Below are 21,948 nucleotides of genomic sequence, written 5' to 3'. Positions count from 1 at the left end.
ATAGACGAGGAGAGGCAGACAGCGAGGCCACTGGTTCACTGTAGCCGCTCTGTGTCCGCTCACACGATACCTACAGTTGACTCGGCACGCACGAGCCCCGAGCTGCTCCTGGCCACTGGGAACACTGGGAACACTGGGAACACTGGGATGGTGACGAAGCATTAAGAGGATCCGCCGTGTCGCACTGCGGTAGATCGGACGGGTGTTTTCCTTCTTTTTTATTTTGTGGTGAAGCTTTTCTTTACTATATTTTTTTAAGTGTACATTATCAGTGAGTGGATCAAACCATCAGATCCATTAGCAGCTGGTTTTTTGGTGATTTCACACAATCTTACTCAGCAGATGGACTTTTTTCCCCGAGCAGGGTTCAGAAAGACTCGTTACCCGGAGAGTTTGGAAGGAGATGTACGTTTATCAAAAGTTACGTTAGCATACTATTAACTAGCGTTTGCACTTCTGTGCTACGTTAGCCACTGAAGGTATGCTGAATGTAAACACATGCTGATTTTGCTTTTTAATAATTGTAACAGAGAATAAAAACCCAACCCGGCTTTACAGGAACTTCACTTTCACACTGTGATCTGTAAACTTTAGCTTCTATCTTTAACTTTTCAACCCCGTTTTCGCAGCTGAATCACTTTCACATCCTGGATATATTCTTCAAACGCATATTGCAGACCCGTCTGCCTGAAATCACTTATTCGATTTCCCCAAAAATGAGATTCAGTCCTTCAGGGAGTGCAGTTAGTGGCAGTGTGGGCTCCTTGGCAGGTCTGGCAGCAGCGGGGGCGGGGCTTAGCAAAGAGTCAAACGTAAGTGACTACTTCTTCTTCTTTTAATATGCTTTAAAGCTTCTCGGCCATGTCCAGTGGGAAAACTGTTCACTGGAAGCACTTTGTGGGCGAGCCAAAGAAGTACTTCCATGATGCAACTTGATATTTTTCATCAGACACTCAATGCTTTCTTTCTTTCAAACTTTACAACTAACATCTGTTGTTGGTTGTTGGTTTTAATGGATGTGACATCATGCTGACATGACGAGGGTTTCATCGGAAGACAAAGCTCTGCCTCAGAAAACATTGCACAACAACAGTAGGGAACTTGTCTTTGCGGCCATATTTATTATTAACAGGCAAACAAAGCCCAAAGCGTGGACGGAAAACCGCAAAATCTACTGAGATGTTAAATGGAAATGTAGTTGACAGCTCCTGAGAAGAAGAGGACGGAAGGAGAGAACGAACTCGGGTCATGAATGCTGAATGCCGCCCTTTTTGAAGGTAAAAAAAAAAAGTGTGTGTGCATTTCCATCAGAATCGAGTGAGCTGAGGATTTTTTTTTTTGACACGTCCTCCATTGTGTCCTTTAAAATCCTCCTGTGAAAGATGACGGGCGCATTAAAGACCTGAAGTGTTTACCTCCCCGGAAACATGAGCTGCTGCTGCTGCTACGCAACCGCCACCTGCTGCCGTTACCACGCCGCAGCCCCTCGACCTTTGTGCCGCATTGCCGTCGAATAAACAACGAGCCGATCCACTTTTAGATGTGGAACGCTCAAAAAAACTAGAATTGAGATGAGAGGAATCTCAAAAGGAGCCGTTCACCTGGCTGAGAATTTGAACACAAGTTATGCAAAGCTTGAACCCCGCCCTGGAATCACGGCCTCCATCTCTGTGATCGCAGTGAAGAGGAACAAGAGGCCGCTCTGTCTGTCCTCCCTGTTCTCCGGCTGCTTCTGTGTTTACGGTATTCTGCCAGACTGAGGAATGGGAGTCGGTGCTTTTCGGGCGGTCCTGAGTCACGGTCGGCCCCGCGCTCATTTAATTTACTTTTCATTGAACGTCTGTGCGCGTCAGCCCTGTTTAGTCATCAGTATTTTAGGAGCCAAGTGCGGAGCCGGCCAAGTTAAAGCGCCACTCTCTCCAGTTAGATGCACTTAGGAAGAGAAGCACAGCATCAGTCTGAGGAACAGCAGGACGTACATCTATAGAGCGAAGAGGAGCCGTTAAACGAGCCCCATTAGATCAGCTGCGTTTTTATCTTTATGCCGAAACAATGCCAGTGGGGCAGGTAGACATGACTCCACTACATCTTTACATGTTGATGCTCTGAATCCCGTATGAAGCACCTTTAAAGACGTCACCAGAGACCCAACCGCCCGTAAGAAGCACCATACTTTTTATTCAAGAACACATAAACCGTCAGAAATCACAAGCTTTTCAATATCAATCCCAATTTTTTTTTTTTTACATCAGTTGCTAAAACAACGAGAACATGGTGGAGCATTTCATTTAGCAGAATACATGAGCACAGCATGAGTCTTTGGTATTTGCTGCTCTCCATAGAAGAGCAGTCTGTGATGTCAAGTAGCAGCTCGCTTTTAGGAAGGCACTTTTTTCTTTGCTGATTAAACTATTTGAATCCCGTAGCAGTATCACATAGTAAAGAGAGTTCATTAAAAGTCCAGCAATCAATGTTAATATTCAATTTTAGCCAAATGTACCATTTGAGTAGAAGTTAAATCAGTCGGATTATCTCCGTATGGCGTCAGGTGGACTAAAGCAATGCACGGCTTGAGGAATCTAAAGTAATTAGAAGCAATCAGAGGTATTTCCCAATGAAATAGGTAGTAGAGGATAACGAAATAAAAAAAATACCAGCCCAGTCCTCAGGAAAAATGCTCTATATTACTGATTTTCTGCAAACCACGGGATGCGTTGAATATCAACGTTTCTGGACCACGAATACCTCACACATCGGCCTCGCGTGACTGACGCTGTGAAACGATTGGTCGGGTTTAGGCCATCATAAAGCCATGACGTCATCTGCAGCCGTAGACAACCGTGTTGAAAATCTACAAAGCGCTGCGATTTTTCCGCCGGCTCTATGACCGCCAGCAGGGGGCGATCCGTGCGAAGATGCGACGCGGAGGCGGATGCTACTGGCTGGAGCCGGCGTGATACGGCGATCTATGCTGCCTTGTTGAAAAATGCTATCGAGTCTATCGGTCAGAGTCCTGTCAGAATATGGGGAGCATATTTTGACAATATTACAACATATGTTTTTATTTCAGGGGCAGTTTTTTCTGCATTTTACACAGACAGCCTACATACAGCTTGTCAAAATAAAATGAACTGATCAATTAGATTTTTTTTTATAGAGGAAAATAAGTAATTTAAATGAATAGACTAATCAGTAAAATTGTCAAATAATCGATTGCAGTGATTTTCGTGAGAAAATGTCCAATTTCACTTAATCGGTCCAAACAAATATTATTTAGTTGCCGCAAATACTTTTGCATTGTTGAGCATCTGAGCCTGCGATATAGTGGCTGGCCGAGTAATGAAATACTCTTCCATGCCAGTAGGTAGCGCAATAATTACCTTCCATATATGCTGTGTTATGCTACAATGTGACATTTTGTAGCTTTTTTGGTTGTTGGTGCGCCGCGAGATTTTTTTATTGCAGAAAATGTGCCGCGGCTCAAAAAAGGTTGAAAATCACTGGATTAGAGAACGTGTTGCTAGCGGCAGAACTATGAAGGTCAAACAGAGATCCATTAATAACACAACAACGTTACCCGGGAATAGCAACAGCCCTTAGCGAACCTTCTTACGTAATGTTAGGTCGTTGAGGTGAAATGAAAACACTCAACAAGTCTGCTTCAGTACAACCATTGTGTTGATGCTCTTTGATGTTTGCACCTAATAAATACGGGAACCCCTCTCTCCTTCTCCCCTCTTCCCTTCTCAGCATCATGTCAGCGCGTACTTTCGTTTCTCCATCAGCTTCTCCTCCAAACACTGGATCAGGACCGGGTCCACTTTGGGGTCGAACTTGTTGGCGAACCAGTGGCCGTAGTTGAGGAGCCAGCGGAGCTCGGCCGCTCCGTAGATGCAGACGCTCCGCATGTGTGCGCCCGTGCAGGCCGGGTACAGGTTCCCCTCCAAGTAGTTCCACTTGACGAGCCGCGTCTTGCTCTTCAGATCGGTGACGTCGGCCTCCGACCTGGGGATGTGCCCGGGCACCCCGGGGACCCTGACGAGGGTGGCCCAGAAGTGTTCGTCCGGCGAGTACGTGTCGGCGGACCACGCCAGAAAGTCCTTCGCCGCCGGGCTGCCGCTGATGTGGTCGACGAAATCGCGCGACAGGACGAAGTACGCGCTCCCGATGAACATCTCGATGCCGTGCGGCGGGGCGTCTTTGAGCGCCGCGGTCTTGACGGGGATGCGGCGGTACTCGAACGGCACGTTCTTCAGCTCGTGCCGGAAGCCGAAGCGCTGCCTCTTCAGCTTGCTGGGCCGGCTGGACTCCAGCATGTTGCTGCCGTTCAGCCGCTTCAGCTCCGCCACCAGTTCGTGGTTGGCCTTGAGCGGGAAGTCCTGGCCGCACAGGTTGATGACGTACCTCCACTTGACCTCTGACCTCCGCAGGTCGGAGAGGCAGTTCAGGTCGGCGTTCAGCCTGCTGATGTGCGCGTACTCCACCGCCTCCAATTTCGAGGCAACGAACACATTGGGAACGCACCGGGCCAGGTTCCGAACGGCCTTTATGAACGCCGGAGAGGACTTCTGATCGTAGTGGATGCAGTAGACGTTGTGGGGCGCGTAGGTGGCGCGGAGGATGCGCTCCACCATGGGCGCGTTCTTGTGCACCACCAGGGAGTAAGCCAACGGGAAGGCCCGCTCCGCCTCCGACACCGGGACGCCGTCGTAGCCCCTCGCTCGGACGAATGCCCGGCAGTCCGAGGTCAAGGCCACCGTGCTGTCGTCGTCCACGTCGACGACCACCTTCCGCTTGATGGCGAGAGTCTTGCCGATCTCCACGGGGTCCAGCTCGTAGACGGCGGTGCAGTTGACGTCGTACCCGAGCTCCAGGCTTCCGGAGAGGCCGGCCAAGACGCCGTAGGGCTCGATGAAGACGCCGTCCCTCACCGTCACCGTGACGTGGACCAGCTTGAGCAGACAGACCGCCAGCAGAGACAGAGAAAACAGGAAGCACCTGTGTCTCACTCTATGTGTGTAGCAGTGGGGACATCGTATTTTCATTCTGGAAGCAAAGGGGTCCACAAATTAAATGAGACATTTTCTTTTCTTTCTCTCACTGGAATGTGGGAGCATTCGACTACAAAATTTGAAATGCCTTTATGTACTTATTTTTTTGTATGTGCCTTGTTCTATCTTATATAACCACAATATAATAAATAAATAGAGATTATTTATTATTGTGTTGCTGTGATAAACGTTCGGTTATCTTTACAATTTGTTTTGTTTGACATTCTTTGAGCAGTTATCTTATTAGGGAGAAAAATAATTTATGAATGGAAATGTATTCCTCCATTAATAATCTACTTTATGAACAGCTCCACATCGGACACGTATTCTTCAAACCCCGATCATGTATCACGACATGTTGAGCTGCACATACTTGGCATTTATGCACTTTCTTTATTGTTTCATTTCCTAAATTATTACGCTTTACTGTATGTATTGAGTATTTTGCATTTCTGATTTTTTTTTTACATTTTCTTACATGTTTTGTGTGTCTTATGTAAGTTGTTTGCTACGGTGACACACGAGTTTCCCCTCGGGGGTAAATAAAGTATACATCTGCCTCTGCAGAAGGAAGCAGCCTCTGCTCACCTTGCTCTCTAAAGTTGTCGTTGGAGCGGCTCTCGCGCCACTTCTCCCGCAGCTCCGCACGAGGACCTGTAATAAAAACAACAACAACAACAACAACAACAACAAACCCCCGTTAGTGTGCGGGTAAATAAACACACACGGACACGTTACCGGGGAGCAGCGGCACCGGGCGGTGCGCGTTACGCACCGGACAACCCGCGCCTCGTCTCCGGCAGGACTCACATGATGAGGCGCAGTCACAGGTACGAACCCCGCAACCTCCCGGTCCGGTGACGTCACCTTTATCGATTAACCGGCGCAAGGGAGCGGACGACTTGTCACACGCGCAGAGGGCGAGAGAGAGAGAAAGTGCCGAGATCCTTCCTCCCTCCCTTCAGTCTGCTGTGGCCGAGACTGGAGGAGGAGGAAGAGGAGGAGTGCCAGAGGGGTTGGAGGAAGAAGAGGAAGAAGAGGAGGAGGAGTGCCAGAGGGGTTGGAGGAAGAAGAGGAGGAGTGCCAGAGGGGTTGGAGGAAGAGGAAGGAGTCAAATATTGGTTTTCCCTGTAGATCAACTTTTTTCACTCAATATTGTCTCTGCTGAGTCAACACACACACACACACACACACACACACACACACACACACACACACACACACACACACACACACACACACACACACACACACACACACACAACCTCACAATGTGGTGTTCAGGGTCCACGTGAGTCTGGAGACAAGGGGATTCAACCTCACAATGTTGTGTTCAGGGTCCACACACCAAACTAGACACCTTTACAAAACAGGGTGATCTTTATTGTTTTGGTTTCACACAACATTTTAAAAAAATATCACATTTTAAAAATGTCTGCACAGACTTTATGGCTGAGGTGTGAAACTACAACCTCCCTTCACGTTGAACATAAAAACTACAAACCAGAGTCACATGGGACGGGAACACTTAAAGGGTGCGCTCACCCTGCAGGAGTGAACTGATGAAAATGAGCGAGTGAGTGAAATCAGTCGTCTGTGGACAGAACAGTTACGATAGATTATCCCAGTCGTCGGGCTCTGAAAAGTCTTTCTTCAAGATGGCGTCCCAGTAGCGGTCCATGATGGCGTTGGGCAGCATCTCCTCGTCGTCCACCAGATGGATGACCTTGATTCCCATCAGACGCCTCATGGTGGCCTCTGCAGAGAAACACATTTATTTTTACATATGAAGTTCCTTTAAAATAGAGAAATAATACTAATAATCTACGGTGTATTTTTTAAAGGCACAGTGCGTTGAGTTTTAGCTTCTCGTGGTTTGTGGCGAGGCGGCAGAAACAAGATGGCGGCTCCCTACGGCAGGGTTCATACACATTCTGACCAATGGATTGCCATGACATTTCCAGGTTTTCCACGACCCTGCTACGTCTTTTTTACGAAGCTATGGAAACATCCATTCAAAAATGAAAAATAGTTGATTAATACATATTCAATCAAATATAAGTATTTTACAGAGGGTACATCACTGATAAAAAGGTTGAGAACCACTGGATTAGCACATAGTTATGAATATTATATGCAATAGCTGTCACAGTGTCCCTTTAATGAGGCGGTTTTGAAACGGGGCTCCAGGCGTGAGATGTACGAGGCAGGTGATTAATTATTAAACTGAAAACAAACACAAACAAACGGGCTTCAGTGGCCGCCTGCCTGCCTGCCCTCTTTACTGCGCTGAAGGAAATGTCATAGGAAGTTACATCATGTAGACGGGAACAACAGACCTGGGGTCAGCTCCGCTAAAGACCTGGCTGCGCCGGGCCGGGCATCATCCACTTTGGGCCGTGTCCGCAGTGCGTCTTCTTCTTCGCCGGCGGCGCTCGGCAAGTAGTGAGACAGAGGCTTGTCGCCGAACGTCACCTGAGGCAAACAGACGGAGTTCATCAGAAATATGACATGTGCGTATATGACTTATTAAAAAGTGTGTCTCGGTGCCCCGGGTGGGAGCGGGTGGGATCGGGTGACCACCCCCCCGTCGGCCTATCGGATGTCTTTCAGCAGCACTCTGGTTCATGGAGCCACTCAACAGGCCGTATGGTTCATTTTCACAATGAGATGGAAGAGGAAGAGGAGTGTATGTGTGTGTGTGTGTGTGTGTGTGTGTGTGTGTGTGTGTGTGTGTGTGTGTTGGTGCACAGCTCGACGGTGAGCACTGAATAATTTACAGCCCAACGTTGTGTCTTGCAGGCAGGAAACAGACGCCACGAGAACCTTGATCCACTTTGACCGTTTAGGAAGGAAGAGCGGAAACGACACAGAAGGGAAGCTGTCGAGCCCAAACTACGACCAACACATTTCCTGCCTCATAAAAGCTGAAATATTTAAAAAAGGAAGCTGTTAAAGCCCCAAATTATTTGCTGCATTGTGAATTTAGCTTTATTCTCACTACCTGAATGTCTTTTGGTTCACTTAGTCAAGTTAACTTCCTGCTGATGAAAGAACAGTTTCACATTTGTCTGCTTTTAATTAACAAAATACGTGGAGCGTGGCTCATTCCTGTGTTTTAATCCTCAATCATTAATGGCGGAAACAGTGCAGACGCAGAGGAGGAATCGGGCGCTGGTGGTCGGCTGGAGACCCGGTGTGAGGTATGCATGTCGTCTCTGTGCCAGCGTCTGTGGGCGGGGGGGTAAAAGTCTCTTTTCTGTCCCGAGAGAGGTGCTGAACTGAAATAGTTTCCTGTGGGAACATCAACGGACTCTCATGGATTTATGTGGAACATTTTTCTTAATATGATTGTGAGAAACAGGGTTCATACACATTGTGACCAATGGGTTTCCATGACTTTCCATGACTTTTAACCAAATTTCCATGACCAAACATGTTGTGAAATCTGGGTGTAAACATGAAAAATTGAGTAAATGTAGTATCTAAACCAGGGGTCTCAAACTCAATTTGGCTTGGGGCCACCGCTGGTATAGTGATCTCATCGAAGGGCCACACAGAAAGCGTGATTCTTTTTTTTACATTCATAACATTTTCGTCAAAACAAAGGCAACCAGCAGTTTCACTACATTTTTATAATAGTTTTTAACAGTGCGAATATATATATATATTTTTTAAATAACTTATTGAAACTGCAACGAACCAACAAATGCATTACATTTGTACTTTATTCTATTTCTTGCCAGACACCTGGCAGCGCTTCTGCTCACACAACTTAGTCACATTGACCCTGATCCAGGTCACATTGACCCTGATCCAGGTCACATTGACCCTGATCCAGGTCACATTGACCCTGATCCAGGTCACAGTGAAACCCTGATCCAGGTCACAGTGACCCTGATCCAGGTCACAGTGACCCTGATCCAGGTCACATTGACCCTGATCCAGGTCACATTGACCCTGATCCAGGTCACATTGAAACCCTGAGTACAGCTTCACGATGGGCATCACTACCTGTACTTGCATTTATTAAAGTTCATAGTGGAGAACGGTTTGATCACTTTTGTCAGCTCAGGGAAGGATGGAGGCAATTCTCTCATAAATGGTCCAGTCATGTCTGGTTTTCCTTGTGCCTCTGAATTTAGCTTTTAGATCTCTGCTGCAAGTCAATAAGTTCCATTTGCAACAGACTCGGGACTGAGAAATGACTTCGAACTACGGATCAAGCTTCATGGGGTGTGTGCACATGAAACATTAATATTACAACAACACTAAACTTTGATGTCAAGTAGCGGGCCACAAAATATCGGCTTGCGGGCCGCAATTGGCTTGAGACCCCTGATTTAAACTAACAATGAGAAGACAAAGCATACAGTAAACCTTAAATGACTCAAATGAATGAGACAATAGTTTGATTAAAAGAATAAACATTTATATAGATGCCTGTATAGATGCCTGCTTATATTCTGAGTCTTTCTTTTAAAAGCATATTCATTATTTCAAACTCAGCGTAAATGAACGACATGAACACATGAATGTAACACATTTACATGACTTTTACAAAACTTTTGGGATTTTATTTTTTTCAAGGACTTTTCCAGGCCTGGAAATAACCATTTTAAAACTCCATGACTTTTCCATGACGTCAGAGCCCTGCTCACCTTGTCCCAGGCGTACGTGGAGCTGACGGGGATGTTGTTCCCCAGGATGCACTCCACCCAGCGCTCGGGAGCCCGGTGGCTCTTGCCTTTGGCGTCCTTTATCGAGCCGTCGGCCGTCACGTGAGCCTGGTGCCTCTGATCCTGCAGAAGAAGAAAGAAATACAATAGCTTAATGCCTTAACACACACATGCGGTGATGCGGTGGCCATGTTGGGTGACGTGGTGTTTTCTTATCGGTCAGAACTGGCCCTCGCTCACAGGACCTCACAAGTCATGTCATAGTCAAATGTCTTTGGTTAATGTTCCAAAAGTAATAGATGTTGTCTATAACTACGTTAAAGGTGCTGAATTCAACATTCAGAGCATTGATATCGCAGCAAACAATCTTTTTTTGATGTAAATATATAGTGGAGACAATCAATCGATCACAGATATGCTGAGTTTAAAATGTAACAACCGTAGGAATAGACATTCCTTATGCCTAATGTAATGTTTCCTGTCATCAAGGAAGACATTCTGTTGAATTAGTTGAGGTTGTTTGGAGACCGCTCTAAAGACAGGGTTCATACACATTTGACCAAAGGGTTTCATGACGTTTTCATGACTTTAAACCAAATTTCTATGACAAACATTTAGTGAAATCTGGGTGTTCCATGGCCGTCAGAACCCTGCAAAGAGAACAAGCTGTTCCTCACCTTCAGCAGCAGCTGCAGGTTGCTTCCAGCCTTCAGGACGCCGCTCTGGACGAGCTGACAGAGACGCGCGCCGTTGTCGTCGTCGTGCGTCTCTATCAGCGCATTTCCTTTCGTCTGAAAGTTGAAGCGTCGCCGAGTATTTTCTGCTCGTGCGGCGCTGCTCCGCACAGGAAAGCCAGCAGCCGCCCGAGTGTTTCGGGGTTTCTTGGCCGTCTGCGGCCTCGCCCGGCGGCCGGGAGGCCGAGCGGACAGCGCGGCCTTCGCGGCGACGAACCGCTCCAACAAACCCGTCTGCTTCCGCAGGATCTCCAACATGGTCTCCTGGCGCGCGGCGAGGGCCACGAGGCGACTTCTCAACAAGGGCCGCCGGAAGTGGACGGGCATGCTCCTGCAGGGAGAAACAAAACGGACGGGAAGGCTGGTCAAGTCTTCTCACAGAACTTTAGGCTGCACAACAGTTCCGTTTTTTTTTTTTTATCAGTCCAATTTCAATATTCTAAAAATGTCACTCTCCATTTGCATTGATCTGGTATTGAATTACAAAGAATTTATGAATGAATAATGAATTTAATTAGTCTAATGAATAACTCCCCGGTTTAATACCATAATGTAAACGTATGTAAAGTATTAATTGTGGACTTGTTTGAATTCTGTCAGTCCACTCAAAGCTGCCCTCAGATATCCATTATGTCTTTCAGATTTTGATCATAATCAATAGGAATGATGTCCAAAAATACGGTTACAAAATATGAATTGCAAAGTCTTAAAATCATTAAAAATAAATGTTTTAACACGCAGTTCAAGAAAATTCCTTAAACGGTAACTAACTTCCACATTTTTCAGCCTGGACCTGGTTTTCCTTACTTACTTTCCACTAATAATAATAATAATAACAACTTAGGTATATCTTATACATAAAGATATCTTATAAATAAAAATCTTGTTCTATCTACGTTATATATATGTCATTCACATGGTTCATACACATTGTGACCAATTGATTTCCATGACTTTAAACCAAATTTACATGACCAAACATTTAGTGAAATCTGGGTGTAAACATGAAAAAGTGAGAAGATGTAGTATTTAAACTAACAATGAGAATGAGCCTGTTTATATTTTGAGCGTCTTTCTTTTAAAAAGTATATTCATTATTTCAAACTCAGCGTAAATGAACGCCATGAACACATGAATATAACACGTTTACATGACTTCTCCAGGTTTCTCCATGACCGTCTGAACCCTGATGCTGAAATAGTGCTCTATAAATAAGGTGTGTCATCAGCATCATCTATAAATGTGATCATTTTGTCATCACTGACCAGCATCTTCGGGCCAGATCGTCCTTCTCCTGTTGCTGTTTGTTCAGCGCCTCGAACAGAACCGGGTTGATCTCTCTCAGAGCGCCGTGATATCGGCCTGAAAACAGAACCAGTGCAGCATCTTTCCTCGTCCTCTACTTGCACCTCATCTCATTTGCGTCGGTACCAGCTGGATGTGCTCTGGTCCTTTTGTCTGCCTCTCTTTGTGTGCACTTCAAACATAAATATGTAAATGAGGCGTCGCTCTACCTGCGTCCTCCTGACTTTTCAGAGACCACACCGATATTTCCGCTTGCTTCCTCCTCACCTCCTCCAGAACCACCGTTAAGTCATCTGATGGACGCTGAGAGAGAGAAAGGGAGGCGTCGAATGATTTGAACGTGTGCCATAAACGTCTGAGGCTCGAGTCAAAAGGCATTCAAAGTGCAAAGAGCTCTCACGTCATGTTCGGTGGGGTCGTTCCCGCCCGGCTGGACGACACCGGGCTGTCTGGCTCCGGCTCGCTCACCCGGGTCTCTGCACCGGGTCTTCACTGGGTCGTCACGGCTCAGCCATTGGACCGCTGGAGACGCGTCTCCTGAAAGAGTCCTAGAATTAAGAGCTCAGCTGAAATCACCACCCTGAGAAAGTCAAAGTCCTCAAGTGGCTGAAAATAACCAGGAGGTCCAACGCAAGTTACGCAATAGATTTATGCCATAAATGTAAGCAGTTCGGGTCAACTTGTGGCCAAAAGTCCCATTCTGTACTTAGATCATCAACTTAAAATAGTTTCAACTCTGAAAGTAAGAAAACATGCGCCTCATGTATACGAATATATATATATATATATATATATATATATATATATATATATATATATATATATATGAGAAGTTCTCCACTGACCAGCTAGGTTTCCAGTATCAAACGCAGGCTCAAAAGGTTGAAATGCATTTCGGACACTTCTTAAGCTCCTCGGCCAACGTTAGCAAAAGAAACGTTTTGTTTTCCAGAATACGGATGTTCCTGTTGGTCGGCTGCTCGTATTTGTCGGGTCGTGAGCAAAACCCCGTTTCCGCTGTGCTTCAAGAGGAAACCAGTGATGTTTTAGAACCAGAAGCGTTGCGAATAATACACATAATATCTACATTACTATATAACTTATGTAAACTCACCAGCTTTTATGTTTATTATTCATGACAGCATCTGTGAAGCCATATCAATACAAACTACTACTATTAGCACCTACAGTATGATTAATAACATAACATGTAATGTTTTCTCAGGCGTGTGAAGGCTACATGTGTCCTGCATAACTGTTAAGAGCCACATTACTAGTAAAGAAACCTTCCTTTGTTTGTTAAGAGTTTTCTTGTAAATGAAATAAAGAACATGGAATAAGTAACATTAAACAAAGTGCATTTATTTGAACACAACAATGAATAAAAAGAACAATAACAATAGTAACAAATCAACAGAAACAGAAACACTGGTTCGTTCCCTGGAGAGATTGTCCCCCAGAGATTTATTCCGAATGTTCCAAATTCAGCCCCGCAGTGCTGGCTTTATAGATCAATTCATGTATCTGAAATTTCACAAATTCTTTCTGCCAGGGTGGCAATCTCTCCAGGGAAGGAACCAGGCTTTTTAAAAACAGTTCGTCCTCCGATGGAGGAGAGGAACTTCTACTCAGGGCGATGAGAAGCAGCTCCTCTACCTCCCTCTCTACCTCCCTCTCCACCTCCCTCCTGAGGGACCGTTTGTGGGCCCTTCTTCTTCCTGTATGAAATGGAAACACCATCACTACAACAGCTTGTCATAGTGAAATACATACCATGAATGCATAAATTATAGTCATACCAAAAGAATATTAACAATGCTATAACCCAAAGGTTCCACTGTAATTACAGTTATTTTTCTGCAAATACGATCAAATTTTTTGTCCTTTAACCCTTTTACATCTGTAATGATGACAGTCCGCCTGGTCCTTTTTGTCTTATTTATCAATAAATATGTCAAACAATTCCCTTTTGGCAAAATGATGTTGCTCCTTTTTTCAGAAGAACTTTTACTTTCAAAATCTGGCAAGTATTTGTCATTATTATATGTTATAAAGGCTTAAAACACTGTAAAAACTAAAAAGTAATGAAACGTATTTGAATTTTCATCATGTTTCTCTTCTCAACAATTGAAGATGAACACGAGCACTGGACTAAACATATATTTTACAAACAGAAATATGATCTGAATTGTGTTTAGTTTACAAGATGGACTTTAGCAGACACTTTAGTCTCGTGTTACTTCTTCAGCCAAATGAATCTTTTCCTTATAACCAGACTGATGTTGCATCTTCACTAGTGGATTAACCTGATGGCCCTGCTGCTGCCTCTGATCCTTCTGGTCCTGTATCGTACTCTGCGGTCCTGACTTCCTCGACCCTCCGGCCATGTTGCCACTCGTCTCCCGCAGTAATAAAGGAGTCGAGGAACGACAGGACCACAGAGTACTTCCACTTTTCTTCTCCATCTCCCTTCTCTTTTCCTTGAGGTATGTGTCCCTCAAGCTCTTCCACTTTTTCCGGCATAACTCCTCTGACATGAAACACATATGGTTGGTTCATAGTAAAAAAAAAGTACAACAAATAGCTAGCATCAAAAACATACAATCAAAACTTACCAGATAGTCCGATGTCCTTGCTTATTTTTCTCCACGCAACATCCTTTTTTTAGTCTATTTCGATACTCGTAGGAAGCAGAATTATAAAGCTCAGAGTTGGAAAACTTCAACTCGCCGCGTCATTCGTGCCGCCCGGCGAAAAATGTGCTTTTCTGCAACCCATCACGTCTGACTTTGCATGTGATCTACTTTTGGTGTGAACGCAGCATTAGTATTTCAGTGGAGAATGACCTAAAGGAGGGAAATGCATTGACTGCGTATCATCTGTCCCATGTGCTAAAATGAAAGCTTGCTCGGATCACATTTGTTTGGAATGTGTGAGGAAGCTCACCTGGTGGTGTGTGAGGAGCGGTGTGTGCTGTGCCTCACCTGGTGGTGTGTGAGGAGTGGTGTGTGCTGTGCCTCACCTGGTGGTGTGTGAGGAGTGGTGTGTGCTGTGCCTCACCTGGTGGTGTGTGAGGAGTGGTGTGTGCTGTGCCTCACCTGGTGGTGCGTGAGGAGTGGTGTGTGCTGTGCCTCACCTGGTGGTGTGTGAGGAGTGGTGTGTGCTGTGCCTCACCTGGTGGTGCGTGAGGAGTGGTGTGTGCTGTGCCTCACCTGGTGGTGTGTGCTGTGCCTCACACGGCTGCTCGGGTGCCCCAGAAGACACTGGGAGAGAGAGCAGCTCTCTGATGTCATCCCTCTTTGCCATGTCCATCGCGCTGAGGCCGGCCTTGTTCTTGTCGCCGGTGTTGGACCCGTACTGGACGAGGAGCTTCACTACCTGCAGCACACACACACACAACATCACGTCAGGGAAGTGGATCACTAATATATATATATATATATATATATCAGAAATACATTAAAAAAGACTCTATGAAGTTCATGAATTCTGGTGTGAATGCTCCTGTGTTGACTGGAGGCATCCAACACAATGCCAGCTCTTTCATTACAAATTCCAGGAAGTGATTAACGTCATTAAAGTGTTCTGGCTCAAAGCCGCAGCCGACGTCACAACTGGCAATTCAAAGCCAAAAAAGGTCCTCTTGCGCATTCCAGCTGATTCTGTGCCTCATTCACGCTGAAGACTGCAGTGGAAAACAGCAAACCCAACATAACGTAAACATTCACAGCGCATTGACATGTTTTAGCAGCTACCGACCCTTGAGAGCCGATACCACTGAGTTACCAAAGCAAGTCTTAAAGCGATGCAAGGACTTTGGTTCTCTGTGGACAGGTGGAAAAGTGTGTCATCTTAAAAGTTCCATTCAGAGTTTCTCCGTCACCTGATGGTTTCCAGCGGAAACGGCGTCGTGCAGCGCCGTGACGCCGTCAGAGCTCCTGGCGTGAACGTTCGCTCCGGCCTTCAGCAGCTCCTCCACCACCGCCTTGTTGCCAAAAGCAGAAGCCTCGTGGAGCGCCATCCAGCCTGGCCATGAAGAGTCGACATTTACTGATGCCGGTCAATCGTTGCTTCAAGAGCGACAGATACGTCAGAGCATCGCAGTGACCGGAGTGAGAACAAGCGAGTGTCTGACCTGCGTTGTCCTCTGCGTTGACGTTGATGCCGGCCTGAATCAGGGCTTTCACTCGCGCCAGGTCACCTCTCCGGCATGCTTTATGGAGATAGGTTTCTCCCCGTCCATCCCTCTTGTTGAGGGTCATCTTCCTCACCTTTGCTGCTGCTGCTGCTGGTGAATAAGATGGAGGAAAAGCAAAAGCTAAATTGCCCTGTCATAGAGACTTCATGTGACCTGAAGTGTGAATTTCTGCAAATCTTATTTCTAAATCAATTCTTTGATTCCCTGGGGAAAAAGTATGGGTTATTGAATGAATGAATGCATTAAAAACCTTAAGTGATAGTTGTGGGGTATAAAATGTGTTGGCCATAAATTAAAAGCGTAGACATGTCAAATCAGACGGGGTGGTCATACTTTACGCATGTGATTGTGACTTTCTTGTTATTACCAGATGCCAAAAATCATTTCTTGTAAACAACACATCACTTTCTCTCATCATATCACTGAACGTCTTAGTTATAAGTTCCCAAAATCTCATTAAAACAAACTTCTTGTTACAACAAAAGTCAGTATTTTATTTATTAAAATGTACTACTTCATAATAACATCTTGCTTATCGCTTGAGGAATGGAATGAAAGTCCTCGTTGCAACAGTAAACTACCCAGAATGCCCTGTTGGCAGCCGCACGCTGCTGTAAATGGATGGTTCAGTGGTTTCTAACTTACCTGATTGAGATGTAGAATCTGCACGGCCGGCTGCAGCCTGGGCCGTGCTGGTTGTGCCTGACTCAGGCGGTTTGAGAGGATTTATCTCCATCGCCGCCTCTTTTACCTGCTCCTTGTTGCCAAACTGTGAATCCTCCATGTCCTCGTCGGCCCCCCTCCTTAGAAAGCTTGAAAAATTGCTCAACAAGCTCAGAGAGTCGACATCTGACTCCGGCGACTCGTTTACGTTGCTCTCGCGCTCCTGATCAGTCATCTCCGGAATGTCTCTGGAAGACGAGTAGACACACACAGACCTGACAGTCAGACAGCGACACCTTTGAAGGTACTTCCAGATTCCTCAACGACTATTCCGCCCAACCAAAACCCAACGAAGCCAAGTTAGCGCCGCGCTCGCTGGACTCGAACGAGGCGACCGGTTTCCCTCAATCTGGAAGTTCGGAAGACGGTCCAGTCGGTCTTCTCTGCTAGTTCATCCACCACCACAACAGAAGCAACGCCAGCCGAGCTAACGTCGCCGTTGCACACTTATTGATGTTATTAACACGCTAAGCAGGACAAAGAAACATAAACACACTCTCTCTGGTTTGTTTAAGTTATTTATTTTGTGTGTTTCACATTGTATTAATTCATCCATTATCTTTTAAATAAATGTTAGTGGAAGAGCATACTTACTGACCTGTTTAAAGTTGCATACGGGTGAATACTGAAAACCTCTGCTATGTCAAGAACTGCAAAATCCCTCAACTTACCATATTAATAATACATATATTGCCGCATGAGTTGATTTAATGTAATACAATCATAATTCATTGTACAAATAAATATGTTTGATAATTACAAATTACTTGTTAGACATATTAATGCCTTTTTGAGCGACTGCAACCACACAATTGAGAATCCCTGTTATTGTCAACATATGCTGATCACGTAATTTTTGGAAAATTGTATTGATACTAATGATTATCTTGGATATTTGCTAATAACCAGACCTAATATCTGAGATCATTAAGGCTTTAGCGTGGCTAACACAGGCCTTTGACTTGGTATTTTCTGTTTTCACCACTTCATCATCTGCTGTTAAATTATTGTCTGCGGCTCAGAAATGACAGACGACATCTACTGAAGTGTTAAGCTGTTGGACAGCCACTGGAGGGAGTGGAAGTGGGCCATGGTTAGTTTCAGATGTAGATTTAGAGTAGCAGCTGCCTTGAGAAAAGTTGCCTCTTTTTGACTCTCTCTCGCTCTGATCTCTCACAAAAAGAAAGAAGCTTTAAATTCAATATCATTACATGTAAACTGTCCATGCAGCAATTAATTTACCTTCACAAGACATTTGCATTCACCAGCTGCAGCTATGCTGTAGCATCAGAGCCACCTGGTGGTCAAAGAACGAACTGCTGTTGCATGTATTCTTCCACCCTCCAAACAGAGAGCTGTTCTGATAGACAGGAATTACAAATAAATAGCAATGCTAAGAGGATTTTCATGTCAAAGCTTTGTATTTGATCTCATTTGTGGGTGCAATATAAATCTTTTTTTATTCTGTCTGTATATATAATACTGCTATTGTAGATTCTTTACTGTTTATTTATATTACTTGTTTTTTTATTTGTATTTACTATGTGTCTCTTGCTGCTGTAATCCTGCAATTTCCCCACTGCGGGACTAATAAAGGTTTATCTTATTTTATCTTAGTGCTCCCAGATGAGCATATTTAAATCCCCACACTAGCCGCTGGTTCACTGCTGAAATGCTTTAATAACACATTTAAAAAAAATACTAATTAATGTATTGCTATGCATTATTCATAGTAATTGAATACTGCAATATACATAATGTAATATTAATCTATTGACGACATATTCCTTGTAAATATAATTTAGTTTTCCTTGAGGGCTACTTTTATATATTAGTTATATTTCATTGCTTTACTGTATAGATTACTTTATAATTTAAATATATATATTTCCAAATATTTGGTGCATGGTGTGTGTAACATGGAGGGTGCTGTCCTGGACTGTATGACAACAGTAAACCCTGGTTGATGGAGTGTCTGAGTTAAGTAATTAAGGATATGAAGTACAGTCCAAAACTTGCCCCTTATAATAAAGCTACACAGGCTGCTGTAAGCCAAAATTCAATGCAATTAAAATAAATGACTGACAGCGGAATAGCTCTGCCTTCAGGAAATGCTACGTGTATCAGAGGTTTTGTTTTTATATAGTTTCCCATTAACTACATTTGTGCAGCTTCACATAGAGGCATCGAGCTGTTAATGTGGATCTGCTCTCAATACAAATGGGGCTCCACATTCACAGTAAAGTCCAAGGTCACAGCTCCCAGACCATGTTAGCTGAGTTAAAACGGTTAGCTTAGCTAAAACAGTTAGCTTAGCTAGCTAACTGGACATTTTTGGTGTGAAGCACTTTTAGTAATATCTCGCTAACGTTAAGCTAGCTGTCGCCAACTGTGATAAAAGCCGTTGAAGCTACATTTTCTCATAAGGACATGATGTTTTCAATAGCAGCTAACGTTAGCGTCTGCTACTTTGCCCTCCTAACCACCATGAAAGCAACGGTTAGCCTACCGTTAGCCTACCGTTAGCCAAACGTTAGCCTACAGTTAGCCCCCCCATTTAACTTTAAAGTGACTAAGCTAACTCATTTTAGAACAGGTATTGTGTCGAGGTCTGTCATTACCTGGCGAAATAAGGTTTGATATCGATGTCCGTCTTCTTCTTCAGTGGCAGACTCCAAGTGATAGAGATTGACGAGTAGCAGTGATGGCGCGCGAAAAAACACAGCGCAAAGTGCGCATGCGCCCCTCGGTGCGCTCTCTGCGGGTATGTCCTCTCCCCAATAGCTTCAAAATGAGTGCTTTGTTAATTAAAGTGTCGTTTTGTGTGCTTATTTTGTATTTCTCTGCAGCATTGTGCAGTATAAGCGATGGAGTAAACCGCTCCGGGGGAAAAAGCTGTTCCTCAGCCTGTCAGACCGGGTTTTGATAGCATGGTGATGTGTTCAGGGACCAAGCAAGGTCTTAAGAAATGTGGACTCCAAGGAATTTCATTGAGTAAAGTATCGATAGTAAAAAAAAAGTAAAATGGCCCCTGGCAGTGTGGTCATATTATCTACAAAATATTGGGACTATTTCTGTTGCATTCTACTATATCTGGACACTCATTCTAAATATAGGGCTGCATACAGAAAGGTGCTTTTCCGTGATCTATAACCATGCATCACATATTGTGCATGTTGTAGGCATTCATAAAATCTGAAACGAACGAATGTGGTGGAGTAAAAAGTTAAATATGGGCCGAGCTTTGAAATATGCATATATAGATTTTGATTGACAATCATTAAACATGCACATAATACTTCTTGACCTTAAGACTATCACATACATTTACACTACACAGTAATAGGCTTGTTTCCATTGTGATCCTCCGCTTAGAGGTCTATTCTATACTGCAGGGCGATGTTGTGTTGGAGAAGAAGTGAAGCCTTTTAAAGTATGTAAAAGTGTTGTTCAAATAACTTGTTGAGTAAAAGCACTTATTGACTTATAATACATCTGCTAAATCCATGAATGGACACTATTGCTGATACTCTCACGCTGAAATTGAGCAACTTTAAAATGTCTTATGCATAATTCATTTTATGTTCATAATTTTGTAAAATTTTAAATAATATAAAGGTGGAGGCTTCAAATATGCCCAGTTGGCTTTTTGCCTCTTCCTGCACTGTGATATTCATATATCTCTGTTGTGTTTATTTTTTTATTTTATTGTTTGAATTGTGCTAAATAAATAATAAATAAATACCTCTATTCAATATCTATACTATTCCTCAATTTATATTAAAAAAATGAAATGGACTTAATAGACACAATATTGTAAAGTTTGATGTCTGCTGAAATTGTTTTTGTCGAAGCCTAAATAACTAAATGAAAAGAAGAAGAAAACAATTAAAAAAAAGACGTTGGAGCTATTGTAAATTAATGTTAAACGTACTAATCTATAAGGCAGCAATATATGACAGGAACCCGCCCCCTCCCTCGCTTTCTATTGGCTACCCGCTCAACCTTCAGAGCGTGTGCGCAGTGGCGAGATTAGGCGTCCTCGCTCTGACCACGCCCCCATTGCTGCTGTCGCCTCGGAAACGGGGCGTGGACTCGTGCGCTCGCGAAGCAGGTGGCCGACGTGATTGGCTGAAGGGTCGGACGATGTCGGCGCGTGCCATCGTTCCATCGGCCCTAGTGAGCCGCGGAGGAGACTCTCTCCGTGTGTCCGTCTGCCTTCACACCGGGAGGCTGCAACCTGGTCCCGCCGCTCCTCTCTCTCCTTCACCGCTCACCGCTCACGGTAAGTGACGGCGTAACTCTTCATTTAAACATTATGTGTTTTAATATATAGTTATATATATATATATATAGTTATATGTATATAGTTATATATATATGTCTGTGGAGATTTGGCCTGCCGAGCCGGTAGACTACGTCACGAACGGACCGCGGAGCCGCGACAAAGCCGCTCCGCGCGCTTACAGGAAATACATTTAAATAAAAAGGTTATTTAACCGCCAGTGTGAATGAATTGTTGCATTTATTGATGTTACAACCACTGAAAAATAAAAGAAATGGGTCATATCGTAATTAAAAGCAACGACGGGTACTAACTGTGGAGTATAGACGTAGTTATGGGTAAATAATGCATATTAAACCTAATATTATGAGGTTTATCAACAACAACAACAATAACAAAAAAGTTACCTCCTAAATTATTAATTCCAATGATATTTCCGTGGCATAGGGAAATAAAAATGAGCGATCCCTCACACACTGGTATTATCAAATATAAGTAATAATAATACTTTAATTTTATATATCGCTTTTCTAAATACTCAAAGAGGCTTTACATAGACAAACAGAACAAAAAAAAAATAGAAAGACAAAGGAACAAAACAAATAAACAGAACATTTTTGGTACATGACATTTTTTTAAATAAATTAATAAATATATTATCTATAAAGCTGCTCTATAGACAATGAATGGGGGACTGGTTTTCTCTCTTTTAATACCCAAATGAGCTTTATTTTGTTGGATTTGGGAGATTAAAAGTCCCCTTTTAACATCCATGAAATGTAGGCTATCAACTTGGATGTATTCCAGTTCTCTGAGATATTCCACGAGTTTAAAAAAAATAGTTAATACAATAATATATATATATATATATATATATATATATATATATATATATATATATATGTATTTTTTTTTATTTGGTTTACATTGTTTTGCTCCTTGCTTGGCTGTTCCTCAGATCAAACTTCTACTG

At 43.8% G+C, this 21,948-nt stretch overlaps 1 protein-coding gene across 1 annotated transcript; it reads right to left on the bottom strand.

The window, feature by feature from the left end:
- Positions 1-3,752: 3,752 nt before the first annotated feature.
- gcnt4a (glucosaminyl (N-acetyl) transferase 4a) lies at positions 3,753-5,045 on the bottom strand (the record flags this gene model as incomplete). Its single annotated transcript, XM_079222258.1, has 1 exon — positions 3,753-5,045. One exon carries the CDS (start codon positions 5,043-5,045, stop codon positions 3,753-3,755), a length of 1,293 nt encoding a protein of 430 aa, XP_079078384.1.
- Positions 5,046-21,948: the final 16,903 nt, after the last annotated feature.

This window comes from Taurulus bubalis (assembly GCF_910589615.1).
Source record: "Taurulus bubalis genome assembly, chromosome: 8".
In the NCBI taxonomy this organism is placed as follows: domain Eukaryota; kingdom Metazoa; phylum Chordata; class Actinopteri; order Perciformes; family Cottidae; genus Taurulus; species Taurulus bubalis.
Note: the sequence above shows the minus strand (reverse complement) of the source record. Positions and strands in the feature narration are given on the sequence as shown.